At 34.0% G+C, this 19555-nt stretch overlaps 2 protein-coding genes across 2 annotated transcripts; one reads left to right on the plus strand and one right to left on the minus strand.

Annotated features, from left to right (window-relative positions):
- The first annotated feature begins 42 nt into the window (after positions 1-42).
- LOC148601424 (putative U3 small nucleolar RNA-associated protein 11) lies at positions 43-1039 on the plus strand. The gene has a single exon (XM_088554481.1). The coding sequence runs from the start codon at positions 131-133 to the stop codon at positions 890-892; it is 762 nt and encodes a 253-aa protein (XP_088410607.1). The 5' UTR covers positions 43-130; the 3' UTR covers positions 893-1039.
- A 5093-nt stretch (positions 1040-6132) lies between these two features.
- LOC148601425 (small ribosomal subunit protein mS22-like) lies at positions 6133-18529 on the minus strand. Its single transcript, XM_088554480.1, has 8 exons — positions 18381-18529; positions 16600-16793; positions 14263-14427; positions 13295-13438; positions 11855-11938; positions 10291-10436; positions 7906-8191; positions 6133-6273 (listed from the first exon to the last, which is right to left on the minus strand). The coding sequence occupies exons 1-8, from the start codon at positions 18460-18462 to the stop codon at positions 6157-6159; spliced, it is 1218 nt and encodes a 405-aa protein (XP_088410606.1). The 5' UTR covers positions 18463-18529; the 3' UTR covers positions 6133-6156.
- Between the last annotated feature and the right edge of the window lie 1026 nt (positions 18530-19555).

Here is a 19555-nt window from a genome sequence, read left to right on the forward strand (position 1 = left end):
TAGAGTACGGGGAAAACTTGATACGGGTACGGATACAGGTTACACATTTTAGACCTCCCATAATCGAGGGTTCAGAACAAAATTCGTAAACACGAGGAACATTGTCGGATCAACAAAAAGTCAAGTAATAATGTCATCGTTAAGAAATTTAAACAAGGCAAGGGCGCGTTCTCATAAGGAACGAGGACAACTTGAACATAGAACTCATCTTGGTTCATTGGAAAAGAAGAAAGATTATAAACTGAGAGCTGAAAATTTTCAAAGGAAACAGAACACTCTAAAATCTCTCAAAAGGAAGGCTCTTGACCGAAATCCAGATGAATTTTACTTTAATATGGTCAAAACTCAAAAGATTGATGGTGTCCATCAACGTAGAGAAGGAATGGAAGCTGCTCCAAGCGAAGCTGAAATAAAGTTAATGTATTCTCAAGATCACAAATATGTGAATATGAAGAGAACAACAGAACGGAAAAAGATTGAAAGACTTAAAAGTTCATTGCATTTGTTAGATACAGAGGAAAGACCTAAAAACAAACATATTATCTTCGTGGATTCAAAGAAAGAAGCAAAGAATTTTGATGTTGCAAAGCATTTTAACACACACCCATCCTTGTTGAGTAGAACTTACAACCGCCCAACAATGGAGATGCTTCAAAAGGGATTTCTTAATAATGCAAATGAGGAAACTTTACAACAAATTTCAGATGAGAAGAAAAAGAAATACAAAGAACTTAAAAAGAGAATTGAAAGAGAAAAAGAACTTCATGTTATTTCACAGAAAATGGAAGTTAAAAGGCAATTGATGGACAAAAAAAGGAAAAAGTTAAAAGTTAAGGATGAAACAAAAGACAGTGCTGCAAAATATAAATGGAAATTCAAACGACAGAGGTGAAAATTTTTTACTTTAAAGTCATTGAAATTGACACAACATAAATTGGATTTACTGAATGTAAATTACATCTGGCAATAGTGTTCTTTCTTCGAACAAGGACATTGAAAAAAAGTGCACTTACAAAGTATATAAATTATTTTAAAACACCTTTTGATTTCTGCTTTTGTTTTAAAGAATGTCTGTCCTGTCAAGTTATTTTTGTACCAAATTTTTCTCATTGTATATTCCCTGTAAAAGTCATGTACAATGGAACATTTGTAAATTGTAAATTCTGCAAACATTACATACAATGTACATGCAGTGATTTTGTTACCCTTTTATTGCAACAAAATATTGGCTGTTTCCCCTGGAGACTTCCCAAAATGTTGAAAAATATTTTCCAAAAGGGAGGAAAACTCCCAATTGTCAGGCATAATTTTTTGGAAAACCAGGTAACGTTCTTGGCGTAGCACTTCGTTCACTTTTGGGAAATGATTTTTTTGGCAAGTCATAACCAAATGAATATTGTGTACAAGTACACAAGTGCAGTACATATTTATCAGTTCGGTATTGGTTGTCAGTTCCAGATCGGCATACATGTATGACGCTTTTTTGTCCTCCATACCATATATCCCCTTAATTTTCACTATTTGTTGAAAATACGGCTAAAATTTCCCAAAAATAAAGGGTTGGGGCTGCTTTTAAAACAGGAACAAAATCACTGACATGTATACAATCATTTCACTTTCATTTCTGAACGATTCGTTTTCATGACTTATTTGTCATACAGGGGAAGCTGTATTATTGAGTTGGTTTACACCAAGTCTAACACATTACCATGGTAATTAAAATTGTGAGCCAGTTCACAAAAAAAATCTTCCTGCCTGAAGCTGACTTTTTATGTCCTATTAATTCATTGCTATGAATTCCTTTTCCATGCATTTACCCAATATAAATCTACAAGCTCAATATGTACATGTATGATGGCTAACCTTCCTGTACAATTTTATCAAAATCAGTTGAGTAGATAAGTTGTGCCGACATGGAGTTTAAAAGATGTGCACTATTCCTCCTTGCTGGCATTGGACAAAAAGTCTTAGTCATCATCCTTCATGCACATCTACATTGTAGATGACCTACATTCCCATGCCAGTATTCAAATTTTATTATAAACCTTAAGACACATACAGTGTACATACATGTAAATGTGTTACATGAGGTCAGTCAGTATTATATAAAGAGAACAGCACAGAAATATGCAATATTAAATACAGGGATAAATACAGATCAACATTTTATATAAATTTGGTTGGTAATTTTCACTATTTTGCAAACTATTAAAAAACTAGTAAATGAAATTTCTTTACAATCTGTATAAAGAAAACTTATCTGACATTCTGTCATATTTCAATATTTCAAAAGGAAAATAGGGGACCAGTCACCATAAACTTTTTTCTTGAAATATTCATAAAATTGAAATTCCCATTTCATTTCTACAGAATATTTCCCTGCAAATTATGTCCCTTTTGAAAGAGGCTTTTTTATGCAAAAAAAATTCTTATTAATGTAAAGACATTTTTAACATCACTTAAAACACTATTTTCTCAATAAATATACTCACTTCTGTATGATACAAATGTATTGTAAGATGACAGAAAAGTATGAACTATCTTAAGGAGGTAGACCTAGGGACATAACTCTTGAAATCAGTGATATGTTTGTATCATATTCAACTTCACCAAAGCCTATCAATCTTTCATTTGAAACAGAATTAAATCAGTGCAAGTTACTTTGATGCTTGCACGAGATTGATGTAAAATGTTGAATACAAACATTACAATGATTTGTAAGAGCTTAGACCTTTACCCTGGGTCTACCTCCTTAAGTGACATTCCAAGGAGTCAAGATCAAGGTCACTTGAGACAAGTAGTCTTTATACACATTTAGATTAAACATGTAGAAACATGCACAATCAGTCTTTACAGATTATTGATGAATATAGATGGTATCTAAGACAGGTTTGACTATATTGAAATTAAACAATTTAAGAATCTTTTTCCTAAATGTAGGAAATGCAATGTACATGTACTTCGATGGAATGCAGCTTTTTTTTCAAAGGGAGATAATTTTGATTTTACCAACAACTTGCCTAACCTTTTGCTAGAAGGCTTCGTATGTAATATATTAAAAGCTACGTTGGTTCAAAAATTAAAAAAAAAAATATACATTTTTGTGAACAAATCACTGCAATATAAAAGTAATAGGTATGGTGTATATGTCAAAGAGACAACAATCCCACCAGCATTAAAATGTTAGCCCAAGGCCACCCATTGGTCTTCAATGAATGACGAGGAAACCCTTATACCACAGGGCAATGAATTTTTGCATGATATGGGGACAGATACATTTACATTGTATTTAAGACATTACAAAATAGGAGAGGAAAATCTTCAGTAATGTAGGAGGAGTGTGAGATCAGCCACGCCCAACCTGAATTTCAGAATATATAAATCTGGTGAAGAAACAATAGGAGGAAATGTCCAAAACCCAAATACAAAAGAGTTCCATCTACATGTAGATAAGTGACATTTGAAAAAATATGGCATCTTTTGGGACAATAAATGATAGCAAAATATTTTGAGGATAAAAGCAATTTAAAATGACCACAACTTTGTAAACAATATTCAAACTGAAATTCAAACTTGATCTTTGTTTTAAGACACTCAATACCTATACAAAATTTGAAAAAAAAGATCCTTTGAAATCTTCCAGAGTTGTCATCTGGAAACCATCATAGTATCACTTAAGTATTATTCCAGCTAATAATCATGCAAAATGTGATTCATGGATGAAAATCCTTCATATTTTTATTTTTGATATTTTGTTTGAAATGCCATAGTAAACAGAAATCAACATTCGGTATATTACTCATTTCATAATAGAGACCCATAAAACAACTTAATTACAAAAAAAACAACAATGAGCTGCGCTTTAAGCACATATGATACACCCGTTGCCCTTTTAACTTGTCCTTATGCATTTAATGAATTTATTTGATCTAGAAATACTGTGAGCCCTTTCAAATACCCTCCCCACCCCACTTCCCCTCCAAAAAAAAGTAAATAAAAAATGCACACAAAATTAAGCACTCTCAAGGCTACCTCAAGTTTAACTAAGTTTGTTGTCTTGATTTTTCACCAATACATTTCTATCTTGTTTAAAACACACTTTTCTGAAAAGGTTACCAAGTACCTTTGATATTTATTAGTTGATCATCATAACAAATGGCCTGTTTTAAACAAATTTTCAACGAATAAAATTTCCTTGGCTGTTTCCAGCTTTTTTGAAACAGTAAACTTCATAACACGGAAACGTATAATTTGACATTTATACAAATCAGAAGGGAGCTTACTTCATTAGATATGAACAATTCATCAGAGTTTCTTAAAAGTTAGTGAAAGTGTTTTTGAGTAATTGTGCGAAAACTTGAAAATCTCCCTTTTTTTAAGTATAAAAATTCATAACACGGAAACGAAAAATCTGATTTTTTTTAAATTGAAAGGGAGCTTACTTCAATAGATAAGAACAATTCACCAAAGTTTCATAAAAGTTGAGGAGTGTTTTTGAGTTTTTGTGTGAAAACTTGAAAATCCCCCTTTTTTTAAGTAAAAAAATTCATAACATGGAAATGAAAAATCTGAAATTTGTAAAAATCGAAAGGGAGCTTCCATCAGTAGATATGAACAATTCACCAATGTTTCATTAAAGTTGGTGAAAGAGTTATTTCAGTTAATGTCCGAAGTATGGACGATGGATGGACGGATGGAGAGACACATAACAGTTAATCATAATACATCCCGTCTTAGACGGGCATATAAAAATATGTAGCCTCTTTGAGGTGTATCACATTTTACAGAATTTGCATGATTCTTTCAGACTACTACTTTGGTAGTTAAAAGCTGGAATATGGTGTCAGTGTACAAAATATATATATTCAAATACTCTATGTCTGAATAACATCATTTATTATATATTTGGATGCAAGATATTTATGAAACTTAAATATGTTGTACATAAAACCACAAACCAGAGCAGCTAAAAATGGTGCAGGGTCCCCCCTTTTCTTTTGACTATCATTGGATGAGGTTTGTCAACATACTCAGGTCACGTCAGGTCAAAAACGATCACTGTATATAAATAAAGGGGCGCTTGCAGGTTAATAAATTATCTTGGTGCTATGCTTGGTTTGTTCACTGTTTCTGCTCTGGTTTGATCTGCTAGACCCCTCTTTGCTCTATGGTGGAAACTGCAGTAATGGTTTTCAGAAGATAAAAAGGTTTGTTTACGTGAAACCCCACCGTGGGCCCAACCACAATTATTGATTGGTTATCAATTAGGTCATAAGGTCAATAATCACCAATTTCTGGTACACAATCATGCGCGTAAATAAATAACAAAAAATGGCGGAGTTTTCAAAAACACAATGTGACCTGAATAAAACGTGTGGGACATAACAGGGCTTACCCTTAATAGAGTATGCACCCATTACAATACATGGCCCTTATATAAATAAGATATGAATGTAAGAATCGGGGACAAGTAATAACTAAAGTTGGGATGGACTCAGGACCCCCATTGGTCAAACAATGAAGACGAACTCTATTCTAAGAATTCCCATAAATACATAGACATGCACAAGAATAACATCAATATAATATAATCATACAATAGCAACCATTCTGCAAATGTTCATCAATACGCGTTGGTCAACAGTAAACAATGGACGCATTGAAATATGAAGAGAAATGAGTGTTTACTGTTAAATTTAGCAATCGTCAACCTTAAAGCCTAACCCTTATTTCATGACATAACATATGTAACAGGGTATTGTGTATGACTACACGATACACAATTCACGTGGGACAGCTTACAAAAATGTGCCGTATCATTTATTCAAACATTAATACGTCGTTAAATATTGAATTTGGAAACAAAAATTATGTTTAGGCTGCGTGTGAAACTTGTGTTCTGTGTTATTTAATTTTATTCACATAAGGGGCCTTAATAAAAAAAATAGAAACTGGCGTGTGTTTACAATAAGTATCATGATCCATATTGTCATTTGTCTAAAATACGGCAATACATATCATTTGTGGTTCAGGTGTATCATTGCAGTCTTACTGTGGGATATGAAAATATACATGTATCTACCATCAAGCCCCACTTATATGTTTAATGCGCAAGGAAAACAAAAAATTCAGTTCATATTTAATGTACACACTTTATTAATTTTCAGCAGATTGTTCTGAAGTTTCCTTTTGATGTAAGCTATCCTCGTATGTCTGTATAGTGAGTTCTAATTCTGCCGCATGTTGATGTCTTGCATACTGTTTACTGAACTTCTGCAAAAAATTATAACAAGATTGTATTAAGCAAAATAAATTAACTTGGTTCTATATAGGGTATGTAAGTATCATTAAACGGGTGATTTTATTTGTCACATACTCTAAATTTTGGGGTGATAATTTACAGCAAATGTTTAAAAAAAAACTGTTTTGAAAACAAGAGGCTCCCAGGAGCCTGAATTGCTCACCTAGTGACAGTTTTTCATGGGTAATAAATTTAACAAGGAGATGTCCTACAATTTTGACTCAAGAAGACTTTGGTAGGACTTATCATAAGGATCATTTCAGCAATTGAAAGTTTCTTTCTATCTATTATAGGTTTCAAGATATTGGCTGAAAACTATAAAAAAAAATTTTCATCTTTCAAGGGCAATAACTCTTACAAGGAATCACCAGACAACTTTGATCCCTGAAGACTTTTGAAGGCCTTATAATAAGGATCATTTCAGCAATTGAAAGAGTTCATCTAAACCTAACGGTTTTCAGATATATGCAAAAAACTACTGTCTGATCCTATGTTCTATTTTTAGTAATGGCCGCAATGTTTTTTGATGGATCAAAAATCCCTAAATCAGTTCTATGAAGGATATCCCAAGGAACATTCATACCAAGTTTGGTTACAATTGGTCCAGTAGTGTCAGAGGAAAAGATTTTTGAAAGAAATAATATTAAAAATAGCAAAAAAGGTTGAAAAAGGGCAATAACTCCAACATGGCTTAACGGATTAACCCCAGAACTTGACCAGAGATAGATCTCATCATGCTGAACACTTTTACCCGCTGTCAGAATTTAGCTAAACCTAATGGTTTTGGAGATATATGTGAAAAACTACTGTCTGACCCCTATGTTCTATTTTTAGTAACGGCAGCCATGTTTTTTGACAAATCAAAAATCCCAAGACCAGTTCTAAGCTTGATACCCCAACAAACATTTATACCATGTTTGGTTCTAATCAGTCAAGTAGTTTCAGAGGAGAAGAGTTTTGTATAATTGTTAACGACGACGACAGATGCCAAGTGATGGCAATAGCTCAACTGGCCTTTAGCCAGGTGAGCTGGGAAAAAAAAACATGTGACAGCAGTTCATTACTGCGGGAGTGTAATTTTTGAATGAGTTATACAAAATAGCCTGCTCAAAAATCAAAAACATTCCTTGAAATTGAATTTCTTATGGATTCCAGTTAAATACTAATAATTGATTCATAAACTTTTTTACTAGAAGGCTTCATATGTACATGTAATATGTCAAAAGCTACCTTCGTTCCAGAATTTAATTTTTTTTATATATTTTTGTTAACAAATCACTGTAATAAAATTAAAACAGGTATGGTGTACATGTCAAAGAGACAACAACCCTACCGCGATGAAAATGTCATCCAAAGGGATTATTTAAATCACGGAGGGCAGACAAATCAATGTTTATGACATCACAATACCAAGTAAGTTTACACAAAATAACCTGGTTTGCTAGAGGAGAACCAACCAATCAGTTACTTGTTACAAATCCAATAAAAGTATTTACAATTAAAATTTCATGTTATTTAAATATTTTTTCATCATGCCATCAGATTTGTCAATTAATATGGCACCCCCATAAAAAGAACGATAAGAATGAAAACATTGTCATTACCATTAATGCAAGAAGTTGTTTCTTGATCTTTTCCTTATCAAACACATTTTCTTTATCAACCTCTTTGATTTCCATCTTTGTATTTTTCAAAAAATCAGAATTCAGGACCTTTCTCAAATCCCTTTTCCTCATTGCCTCCCTGTCAACTTCACCAAATTCTGTAAAAATCACTTCCTCATTGTCTGGGTATACATCCTTTTTAATTGTAATTATGTCTGGTTGAAGAAAAGCAACATTAGGATGAATGATCTGATACAACTCCAACAAATTGATAGCATCTTCTAACCTAGAAAAAGAGAAATCATAACTGTTTTACTGTAATGGAAACAGAAAGTTTAGAGCACTATAGAACTGGTTTAACCATTTCCATCAAAAATTCCTGCACCAAGTTGAGACTGTTGCAATTGTTACCAATTTTACAGTTTTTGCAAACTTCTCAGTTTTTACCTTGATATTGCCATTTGTTATATGAACATTTCCTGTTTTGACTATTCCTTTAGAGTATTGCCCTGAGTTAGCCTATTACTTTGGTAATTTTGTAATTATCTTTTATTTACTGTGAAAGGTTTATTGTTTGTTAGTTTAGACAATAATGATGTCACATTAAAAAATTATAGCGAAAGGATTTCAAATGGAAACTTAAAAGTACTGTTCCACAAGAGTGAATTTGACATTGACACTGAATAATCCAGCATTTCATTACAAAAAATGTCCAAATTCATTCCAATTTATGAAAGTAAATTAATAATATTGTACTAAAGTAAAAGCTAAGACACATATAGCCTACACCTAGAGTGGTGTCCAGTCTCTTAAAAACATCACTTTTACCAGAAATCAATTGCTGATGGGTAATACGCCCATCCACCTTTTTAAGGTATTCATAATAAAATAAATCAGAAGCATATTAAAGAACCTTAGTGAGCACGCTCACATACCCCATGCATCCTAATGTTGGATACTGAAGTAAATTTATTCATAAGAGAAATATATGTAGAAGGACTCCAATAAAAAAAAAGGAATAAGAGTGTTTTTTTTCAGGCTTTAGACTGTGATTTCTTTGAGTTTTAGTTAATCCAAAGTGAATATCATTGTCGCGGAACGGAAGAATGTAACTTATCATGGTGAACTTGTATACCAAAAATCTTGTCAATATCTGCAAGTGTTTAGAAATAAAGTCCAGAAAACTGATATTTCTGTGAATTTTGCTAAGTTCAAGGCCCATAATTTCAGTAAAGATCATAAGAGCGGAACAAAAGTCAAACTTGACCTGTAACTTATCATGGTGAACTTATATACCAAAAAATCATCTCAAAATCTGGAAAACTGAAGATGGACAGACGGACAGACTAACAGACGGGTCAAAAACATACCCTTTGCAACTTTATTGCATGGGGTATAAAAATTCGGTATTGATGAAACAAGAAAAACTGTGAGCAATGCTAACTAGGTGATACCCACTGGCTTCCGTCTCTAGAAACCATATACATGAACAATGTAGGATACCCCATTAGGGATTTAAACATTCAGATGAAAAAAACAGGAGATGCACAATGTCATCAAATAATAAAGGATCTGTGAAAGTTTCATCAAATTCCATTCAGCAGTTTCTGTGGCGTTATGGCCCTGTGCAGGTCCGGGTGTTAAAAGAATAGGCCTGCAGCAGCGCTAAGCTTGTCGTAAAAGGCGACAAAATAGTGCTCAGAAACGTAGCTGGGGGCTAAGCGCTCTGCCCACAGAGCAACTGGGATGTGTGCCCCAGGTGGGGGAATGGGGTACCCCTGGCATGTTACATGCTGGGGTTGTCAGGCTATAATACGGAAAACCTGACCGCAAACCATAGTGGTGCACCGTGTTGGGAAAGATGTCATGTTCCTCGCACGTTTAAGAACCCTGCTGTGGTATTTGATAGGAGTAGGAACCTTTGCACTCAGACACAGGAGGCTAAATTGCCCGACCTTACCCATCCCCCCTTTTTGTAGTGGCAGTCAAGGTTTGTCGACCCTATTATCCTTGTGTCCCATCCTTTTTTTTTTTCATTTCATCATCATTTTATGTTCATTTTATCATCCTTTTCATGTTCATCGTCTGAATATAGCTGAAATATTGCTGCTCGGACTTTAAACCCCAACAAACAAACAAACAAACATCTGAGGAGTTATGGATCAGAACAGGGGAAAACTGAACGGACAGATGAACAGATGGACACCATGATCACTTATAACTCCCGCTTTTCAAGTGGGGGGTATAAAGAATAAAAGGAGCTACTTTCAATAACAATTAACATCATACATCATACCAAAAAATTCTGCACTTAGGGGAGCATGCTACTACAAGTACTAGACCTCCAAGGCAGTTAACAAGAATTTTTATTATAATCAAACTTACATATGATTTTGTAGCATGTCAATAAGTAATAAATCAACGTTTCTATTCCAAGACAGGTAAAAAACCATTGGCCCATAGAACCGTGTGGACTTAATGACTTGGAAAGATCTGGTTTCATTAATGTGGTCATACACTCTACTACAAACCTAAAACAAAAACAGAAAACTAAATAAAACAGAAAAGCTTTTATGATAATGGTATTACCAGTAGTTATTCCAACATTTGTCTTGTAAAATGTTTATCCAATATGATAGTATACATTTTTATTCATACAGCTAAACAAAATTAAATTTGCAATGTTTAGCTCCATACTTAAAAATGATCAAACAGTATTTAATTGTAGGTTCCAGATTATATTATACTGTGAAAGTACTAGTGTTTGAGGGTTACCAATTTTCGTGGGTAGGCCAAACCACAAAATTTGGTTCCCAACGAAAAGGAGATTTCAATTAATGTGTAAACTAAACACCCAAGAAACATGAATTCAAGAATCCACTAACATGTGCTTCTTCCAAAATCCACAAAAATTGGTATCCATGAATTAAAGTATTTTCACAGTATCCTATTCAGCAATAGATTCGATTAATTGTCTTCAATGTGATGAAAATGATCATATGGATAAAAGGTTCTTATACAACTGGGATTTCTTACATGAGAGTCAAGATATTATGTCTTTCTCTAACAAATGTATTAAGGAGAATACAGTCATCATTTCCCAAGACACAGCAAGCCATGCTGCAAATAACTAATCCCCTCTGATGTTGCCAATTGCCATTTTAAACATCATCTGTGATATACAATTTGGCAATATCTGATTGGCTAATGGTCATTTATGACAAGGTTAGGCATCACATTCTTCATGTTTTACATGGAAAATGCATCAATACTGAAGAATGTAACCTGCTATGAGACATGCACCATAGGATATTTCTATGAGTGAGCATTTAAAGGAAGAACAATGGACATCTAATTTGAATTATTGTAGATAGCAAGTAAACTGGTTACTTGCAAGTTAAGTGTGGTACATATATCAACTTTTAATAATACAAATGTTTAACAGAACAAATTTTGAAAAAGGGTGTGCTGTGTATAATCAGTGCTAGGTTTCATAATAAATCTCAAATTGTGATTTTCATCAAATCAAAATTCCACCAATTCAATAACTTGAAATTGATCAATTGGGGAAAAAACTCATGACTTGAGGAAATCATAATGTTGAGGTTTTTTGTGAAATCCCTTAGATTCTCATCAAACATTTTTCAAAATGCTGTCAACTTGAAAAAAAAATTGACCTAAAGAGAGAAAAAGTCAAAATTTTTTGGGGAAAGCAAAAATTTGGTCGGGAGGGGATGAGAATCTAAGGTACTTTCTTTTATTTTGGCCTCACTTTATTGGACTTTTCATGAAAATTAACAGTAAATTCAACAGATTTGCAGAAATCAATGTCAATTTTTTTAAAATTTATGAAATTAACAACTGTAGGATAAGTAGACATGTATGATAAAAAATTAAACATATTATTTAAAAGTATCTTTTATAAGTAAAACTACTGTAAATACCATACCCTTATAAAATCAGCATTATCAGGTTCAAACTGGGTACATGCCCTTTCTAATATGTATCTGTAATTTGTTTCATTCAGTAGATACTGTAAAGGAAAATATATAAAATTAAGTAAAGTTCTTATCTATAGGTCTTACAGAATAAACCAACTCAGCATGATAAACCAAGCGCATTAAAAGTTTTATAATCATTGGTACCAATTTTCATGGTTTGTCAAAACTGTGTTATTTCATTGATCCCATACTGTTTTTTTTTAAAACTTCCTAAATTAGGGGGGGACTCCAACAAAATCAATGAAAAATTAGAATTTCCCACATATAAAAGTAAGACTTGTGGGAGATTTTTGGTTAAAATTACAGAATTTTCTGAGAAAAATACTAAATAATCGAATTTTTCAAAAATATCCCAAATGAAACAGTGTCAATAGTGAGAATCCATAGGTTATCCTTAATTTCACAGCTCTTCCATAATAAAATGTACATGAAATATTTATGAATTGATACATATTCTTTTTAAATCATGTACATTGAAACTAATAAAAGTCTGAAGAAAATAACTAAAGGTTAATAAATTCATGAATGACTCAGACTTAAATATGACACAAAAATGGATGCAAAGAAAAGTCATGGCTAACAATCAAGGAGACCTTATGTAATTGCTAAAGTTTTCTGTACTTATCATTCTTGTTCCCTTTGTTAGTGCATTTTTCTCTAGGATATTGACTATGGCTTTTTCACACCTGTAACCTTTGGAACAGTTCTCCCCACTGACATTCAAGGATTGTCACATGTGGGAGATTGTTACGGAAAAGCACATTTTTTTTTTTTATAGAAGTTCAATTCTTTAGTATTTTTCACAAAAACAACACTGTAATTTTAACCAAAAACCCCAAAATCCTTAATTTTTATGTGAGAGATTATAATTTTTTCAATGATTTTGTGGGAGTCTTCTAATTTATAAACCATAAAGAGTGGAGAATAAGTTTAAATAAAGAATAGGCTCAAAGAAAACTGGGAAAATGTAAAATGGCAGAAAACCTTTACTTTAATCGCAACCAAATACATTTTTGTTTAAAAGTTATGTACATTTTTAACCAAGTGCTTAGAATGGAAGAAAGAACTTTTCAACTTTTGAAGTAATAAAGCACAGTGAAATCACAACCAAATACACTTTTCTTTAAAAGTTATGTACATTTTTAACCAAGTACTTAGAATGGAAGAAAGAACTTTTCAATTTTGAAGTAATAAAGTGAAATCCATGTTAACTTTCACCCTGGAAAAAAAAACACGGAAACTTGAATGTGTAAACCCAGGCATAATATGAAGTCAAGTCATTTCAGTTTCAATACAGGTTTGAACATTTGTAAATCAAACACCTGCCTTAATCGAACCTTTACTTCAAAAGGGGTTTGGTTAAGACAGGTTTCACTGTATCAACATACCTCTAAATGTACAGGTTCAAACATTTTAGGCATGATCAGTTTACGACTAGGTTGTGGATTAAACATTTGGCAGACTCTTCTTTTCTCTTCACAGTCCGCCGGTCTCAAAGTACCATCCTTATCTCGTACCGCAACTAATCTGTCCTACAAAAAATAAAGTGAAAAGCACACTTAAAAAGATGACATTCTCCCTCCCAAGACACTTTAATATGATTTTGAACTTTTATTTTGTACTATTCTGTCTATACAATATAAAGGTCTTCTCATCAATCATGCCAGTTAGAATGAAATCAGTGATTTTTAAACCCTTACATTGAGTTCAAAAGTTCACATCAAGGCAAACTTGGGTACTCGGGGTGTAAAAAATCTCCAAATCTACAGATATGAACATAAGTTACACATATCATCTCCAAATTGATTTTATGAAAATGTTAAATATCTTGTTTTGAGGAGATCTATAAATGAAGAACCTTATATATGTATATCTACTGTAACTTGTATCGAGTGGGGGTGTATATGTTTATATATGTTATATATCCTATGCTTGTACCATATTTAGTTAAACCTAAATTTGTTAAGAACAGTGACGTGAATGTTAATGAATGAACATCCATATAACGACCGAGCCAAACAAAATAAAAGATATAGCAAAATGAACATGAGTATGATTATTAAGAGCAACGGTAGGACCAACAAGTCACACTGCTGTATTGTGATACGAAGTCGCCGCAAACCTGTGTACCAACTACATAACCTTATGACTTGTCACAACATCAACAGCTACTGCATGGAATGGTAGGACCAACAAGTCACAAACAATTGCAACAGCTATCCAACCCTAAATACTGTCACAGGTTATTTTCTGATATTATTTACTGATTATGAAAAAATATTTATTTTTAACTATGAGAGTTTCTCAGTGTTTGAGTCCATTTAAAACTAAGAAACATACTAAGCATTTCACTTACTCGGTCTTTGACCCCCATTGACACATCGGTGAAGACAAACTTATGAGTAAGGGCCTCTGCTATTTCTGGGTTCCTGTGGTAAATGTTTACCATTGGTTGCTCTGCATTCATGATAGGTGGCATGTTCAGCAAGTGAACTGCCTTCTGTATGGTTTTCAGCTGCATCTATTATGTATATACAAAAAGTATGTAAATAGGAATTTAATACCTTCTAGCTTCTTTTATTTCTGTACAATGTCACCACTAGACAGAAATGAAGGGGTGCCGTGCACCCCCACCAAATCTTTGACACTCTGCCCACTTCTGAGTACCCTTGTGCCCTATTCATAATTTCTGAGTACCATGATGAGATTTTGATAAACAATATCACCCGAGCCATCTTTTTTTTAAACATAAACAATGCAAATAATGTCTTTTTTTCCCTTCAAGTGCCATATATTTATATACTAGGAGTATTGAAACAATTTGACATATCTGAGGGTCTTCACTAAATCATGCTTAAGTGTCTTCCTGCTATGTCCATCTATTTTCCAATCCTAGATAGAACACTGCTGTAAAGAATATGTCGCATCTAAAGCCCTAAACAACATGTATCATAGAAATTACAATACACTATACAAAAAGGTGTATAGTTTATCGATACTTTGTTTTCAGTTATACTTACTGTAAACCAGAAAACCAAGAAACCACCTTTTTCACATTTTTTGCAATCAATCTACATTTTTGCACTTTTGCACAGTTAAAAATTCATAGTTGTTCCTAAAACCGTATTTTATAATTTACTTTGAAAGACGTATTCACAACAGTTTAATTTTCATGTTATAAGTCTTACTGTGAAAGTACTGACAATAAAACAGCTGCAAAAAATTCATGACTTACAGTATACTAAAGTGCTTAATTCAAATATAATCATAATCAATACTATACATGTATTGATTGATACCCCCAACCTTAAGATTGTTACAGCAAGACAGGCCATGGGTTTCCAATGATTTTAGAGGTATTGTCCTAAACAAGACAGACCATGGGTTTCCAATGATGATACAGGTATTGTCCTAAACAAGACAGGCCATGGGTTTCCAATGATGATACAGGTATTGTCCTAAACAAGACAGGCCATGGGTTTCCAATGATGATACAGGTATTGTCCTAAACAAGACAGGCCATGGGTTTCCAATGATTTTACAGGTATTATCCTAAACAAGACAGACCATGGGTTTCCAATGATGATACAGGTATTGTCCTAAACAAGACAGGCCATGGGTTTCCAATGATGATACAGGTATTGTCCTAAACAAGACAGGCCATGGGTTTCCAATGATGATACAGGTATTGTCCTAAACAAGACAGGCCATGGGAATACAGGTATTGTCCTAAGCAAGACAGGCCATGGGAATACAGGTATTGTTCTAAGCAAGACAGGCCATGGGAATACAGGTATTGTCCTAAGCAAGACAGGCCATGGGAATACAGGTATTGTCATAAGCAAGACAGACAATGGGTTTAAAAAGATATTACAGGTATTGTCCCAAGCAAGACTGGCTATGGGTTTCCAATGATGTTACAGGTATTGTCCTAAACATGACAGGTCATGGGTTTCCAATGATGTTACAGGTATTGTCCTAAGCAAGACAGGCCATGGATTTCCAATGATTTTACAGGTATTGTCCTAAGCAAGACAGGCCATGGATTTCCAATAATTTTACAGGTATTGTCCTAAGCAAGACAGGCCATGGGAATACAGGTATTGTCATAAGCAAGACAGACCATGGGTTTCCAATGATGTTACAGGTATTGTCCCAAGCAAGACTGACTATGGGTTTCCAATGATTCTACAGGAATTGTTTTAAGCTAGACAGGCCACGGGTTTCCAATGATGATACAGGTATTGTCCTAAACATGACAGGCCATGGGTTTCCAATGATATTACAGGTATTGTCCTACGCAAGACATGCCATGGATTCAAAAAGATATTACAGGTATTGTCCCAAGCAAGACAGACTATGGGTTTCCAATGATGTTACAAATATTGTCCCAAGAAAGACAGGCCATGGGTTTCCAATGATTTTACAGGTATTGTCCTAAGCAAGACAGGCCATGGGTTTCCAATGATTTTATAGGTATTGTCCTAAGCAAGACAAGCCACAGGTTTCCAATGGTTTTATAGGTATTGTCCTAAGCAAGACAAGCCATAGGTTTCCAATGATTTTATAGGTATTGTCCTAAGCAAGACAAGCCATAGGTTTCCAATGATTTTACAGGTATTGTCCTAAGCAAGACAGGCCATGGGTTTCCAATGATTTCACCGTTTTTTGTCCTGTACAATGTTCAACTTACTTCTTCAAGTTGCTCATCTGTTACTAATGTAATCTTTGGTTTCTTGTGTTCTGAAACCATATGAAATGACATCACTTTGGCAATATCAAGACCTGTCATCTGTTTCAGTAACGTCTGTACTCTCTTGTCCAGGAATATAGGTAATGGGTCCCTGTCTGAGTGTGTTCCGGCATAGCTAGAAGCATCTTTAGCACCTACAATAAAGTCATATATCATATACACTTCTTGTGACGTTAAAGTTTCCCACACATGATATGTTCGTGCATCGTTTATCATGCATTTACACATCATTATGTGTTCTTTTAAACGCACATGCTTGGAATATTTGTGTAAACGCAATAGAAGTGTTTGTTTAAACGCACGCTGGGAGCGTTTGTTTAAAGGCGTGATACAAGCGTTTGTTTAAATGGACACTTGTATCATGCGTTTAAACGAATGCTCCAAGTGTGTGCTTTTTCATATGATAGCTTCTATCGTGTGTTTAAACGAATGCAAAACAATGTGTAAATGCAAGATAAACGATGCACAAATGCTAAAATGGGAAACATGAATGTTTCAAGGAGTGTATATAAATTAAAATATAACTTTTTTGTATATGCATTATAAGTGTTTGTTTAAACCCTATATGATCTATCCTATATTGCATACCCTATATCACATCTCTAGACCTATATCGCATACCCTATATCACAACCCTAGACCTATATCGCACTCCTTACATCACACCCTTACACAGACTATATTTGAAGTATGGTTAAAATATATGATATAATGAACATGACATGTCAAAATCTGTATCACATGCTGCATTAACCCTTGACCTATATCACCTTGCAGGCTGGTGGCCCGTAGGGTGATTTACGAGTCACGGGTTGATACAGCATGCGATACAGATTTTTACATGTAAATATTCAGTATGTAAAAGGATATCATGCTGTACATAACAGCTCATGAATCAGTCTTTAAAATAAGTTCCAACAACCAATGATCTGTGACAAATGCTATTTTTTGAGAAAGGTATAAATGCACATACATGTAAATATGAATGTAAAAGTAAGCAAAAAAGAACATAAAGTAACTAAAATAATACATTAAAAGTAACAAAGGCAAATGAGCAACTCGGACACCACTAAAAACTGGGAAAATGGACCAGGTGCACTGGTTGGGTAAGCGTCCTCTGCTTTTCTAGAAACATCCGCTGAGTTGCTCATAAAAAGTCAAGCACAGTACCAATAATGCATTCATTCTAAAATTAATTGCTGATAGCACAGTACTAAGAAATCATAGCGTTGCAAAGTACAGCACTATAATGACCTGGTGAGAACACTGTATAGAAGGTAAATCACAATCATCGTCTTTGCCTTTGGTAGATGCCAAAAGAGGATAGCACAGATTTATGGTTTTCTCTGGAAAGTGTGGTAGCAGTATAGGTCTTATCACTGCTAATATTATCTATGTCTACCTCTGATAATAAACAGTGGATGTAAAATTTTCTGCAGACAAAAACAACTGAACAAAGTTGTTTTGTTGTAAACTGTATTTTGCATCTGACCTCTTATGAACTTACATCAATGTAACTCATTTACGGAAGGCCTTTTATTGGTAAGGTCTAAAGTTCCTATCATTTGACCGTGTATATATTATACATTCTACATGTACCACAAAATGTCAACGACAGAGAGAATTTCTTTTGTATTGTGTAGCCGTAGGACACTTCGTTCTAGACATTGCAACTTGTCAATATTATTAATTAGGTTTAAAGTCATGTATATATAGATTACCAGTGGATGACATGCGACACATCCATCTCGATCTTTTCAGCAATTTCTGAAATATTATCACTTTTCGTCGGCAACAAGACATTTTTGGGCATGGAATGAGTTATCTACCGTTTCACAAAATATAACAAAATACCAGATTCTTATTTAATCGCAATCGAGAACAACGCACCAATGAAAACACGGTCGAACGATAATTATGAAGTGTATTTTAATTTGTGCCTTTTCACTTCAAATTCCCTTTAAAAAATAAAAAATGAAAAAAAACGCCTCTGCAAAGGTAATGAATATTTGAACAAGCTAGGTCGAGCGATGCCGTGGTATTGAAATACAAAACACATACCTGTTAACCCTCCTACTGAGGGAAACCTCACACTTCTGGGGTCAATCTCCCGTACAATCTCCCAATCTGAGAAAGCATCCTACGTTAAAGACATCAATCTCCCTCTTTCACAAATTTCTCCACCTAAAAATTCTTCCTCTTAGCAGAACTGATTGATGATTTGATTTATTCCATTTCGTCCATGGGTGGACATAGGGCGACTACAGTTTCTCTCCATTCGCTTCGGTTTTGGGCGATGGTGTTACAATTCTTCCACGTTAGTCCTACTCCCTTCAGTTCAGAGTTCAAACCCCTCCTCCAGGTGTTCTTTGGTCTTCCTCTTTTTCTTTGCCCTTGGGGATTCCAATCTAAAGCTTGCTTTGTAGTGTTTTTATTGTTCTTCCTTAAAGTATGACCAATCCATTTCCATTTTCGGGTTCGAATGGTGTTTTCTATTGGTTGTTGTTTTGTTCTTTGCCAGAGTTTCTTGTTTGTTATTTTTTCTGGCCATCTGATATTCAGTATATTTCTTAGGCACTTGTTAACAAAGACTTGTATAGATTTCATGGTGTTTTCTGTTTCTCTCCAGGTCTCGCAACCATATAACAGGACAGACTTAACATTGCTGTTGAAAATTTTGATCTTAGTAGTCGTTCTCAGTGTTCTACTTTTCCATACTGGCTTTAGAATGGAAAAAGCCTGTAATGCTTTCATTTTTCTGGCTTGTACATCTTCGTCAGTGCCTCCAGTTGTACTCATGACACTTCCAAGGTACGTAAATTTATCTACATTCTCTATCTGTTGGTTATTTACCAATATTGGATCCATCTGGTTTTGTTGGATTCTTATGGCTTTG

The sequence above is a fragment of the Perna viridis genome, chromosome 12 (genome assembly GCF_037379345.1).
Source record: "Perna viridis isolate PV_CMFRI_1.1 ecotype Kerala chromosome 12, ASM3737934v1, whole genome shotgun sequence".
Lineage (NCBI taxonomy): Eukaryota > Metazoa > Mollusca > Bivalvia > Mytilida > Mytilidae > Perna > Perna viridis.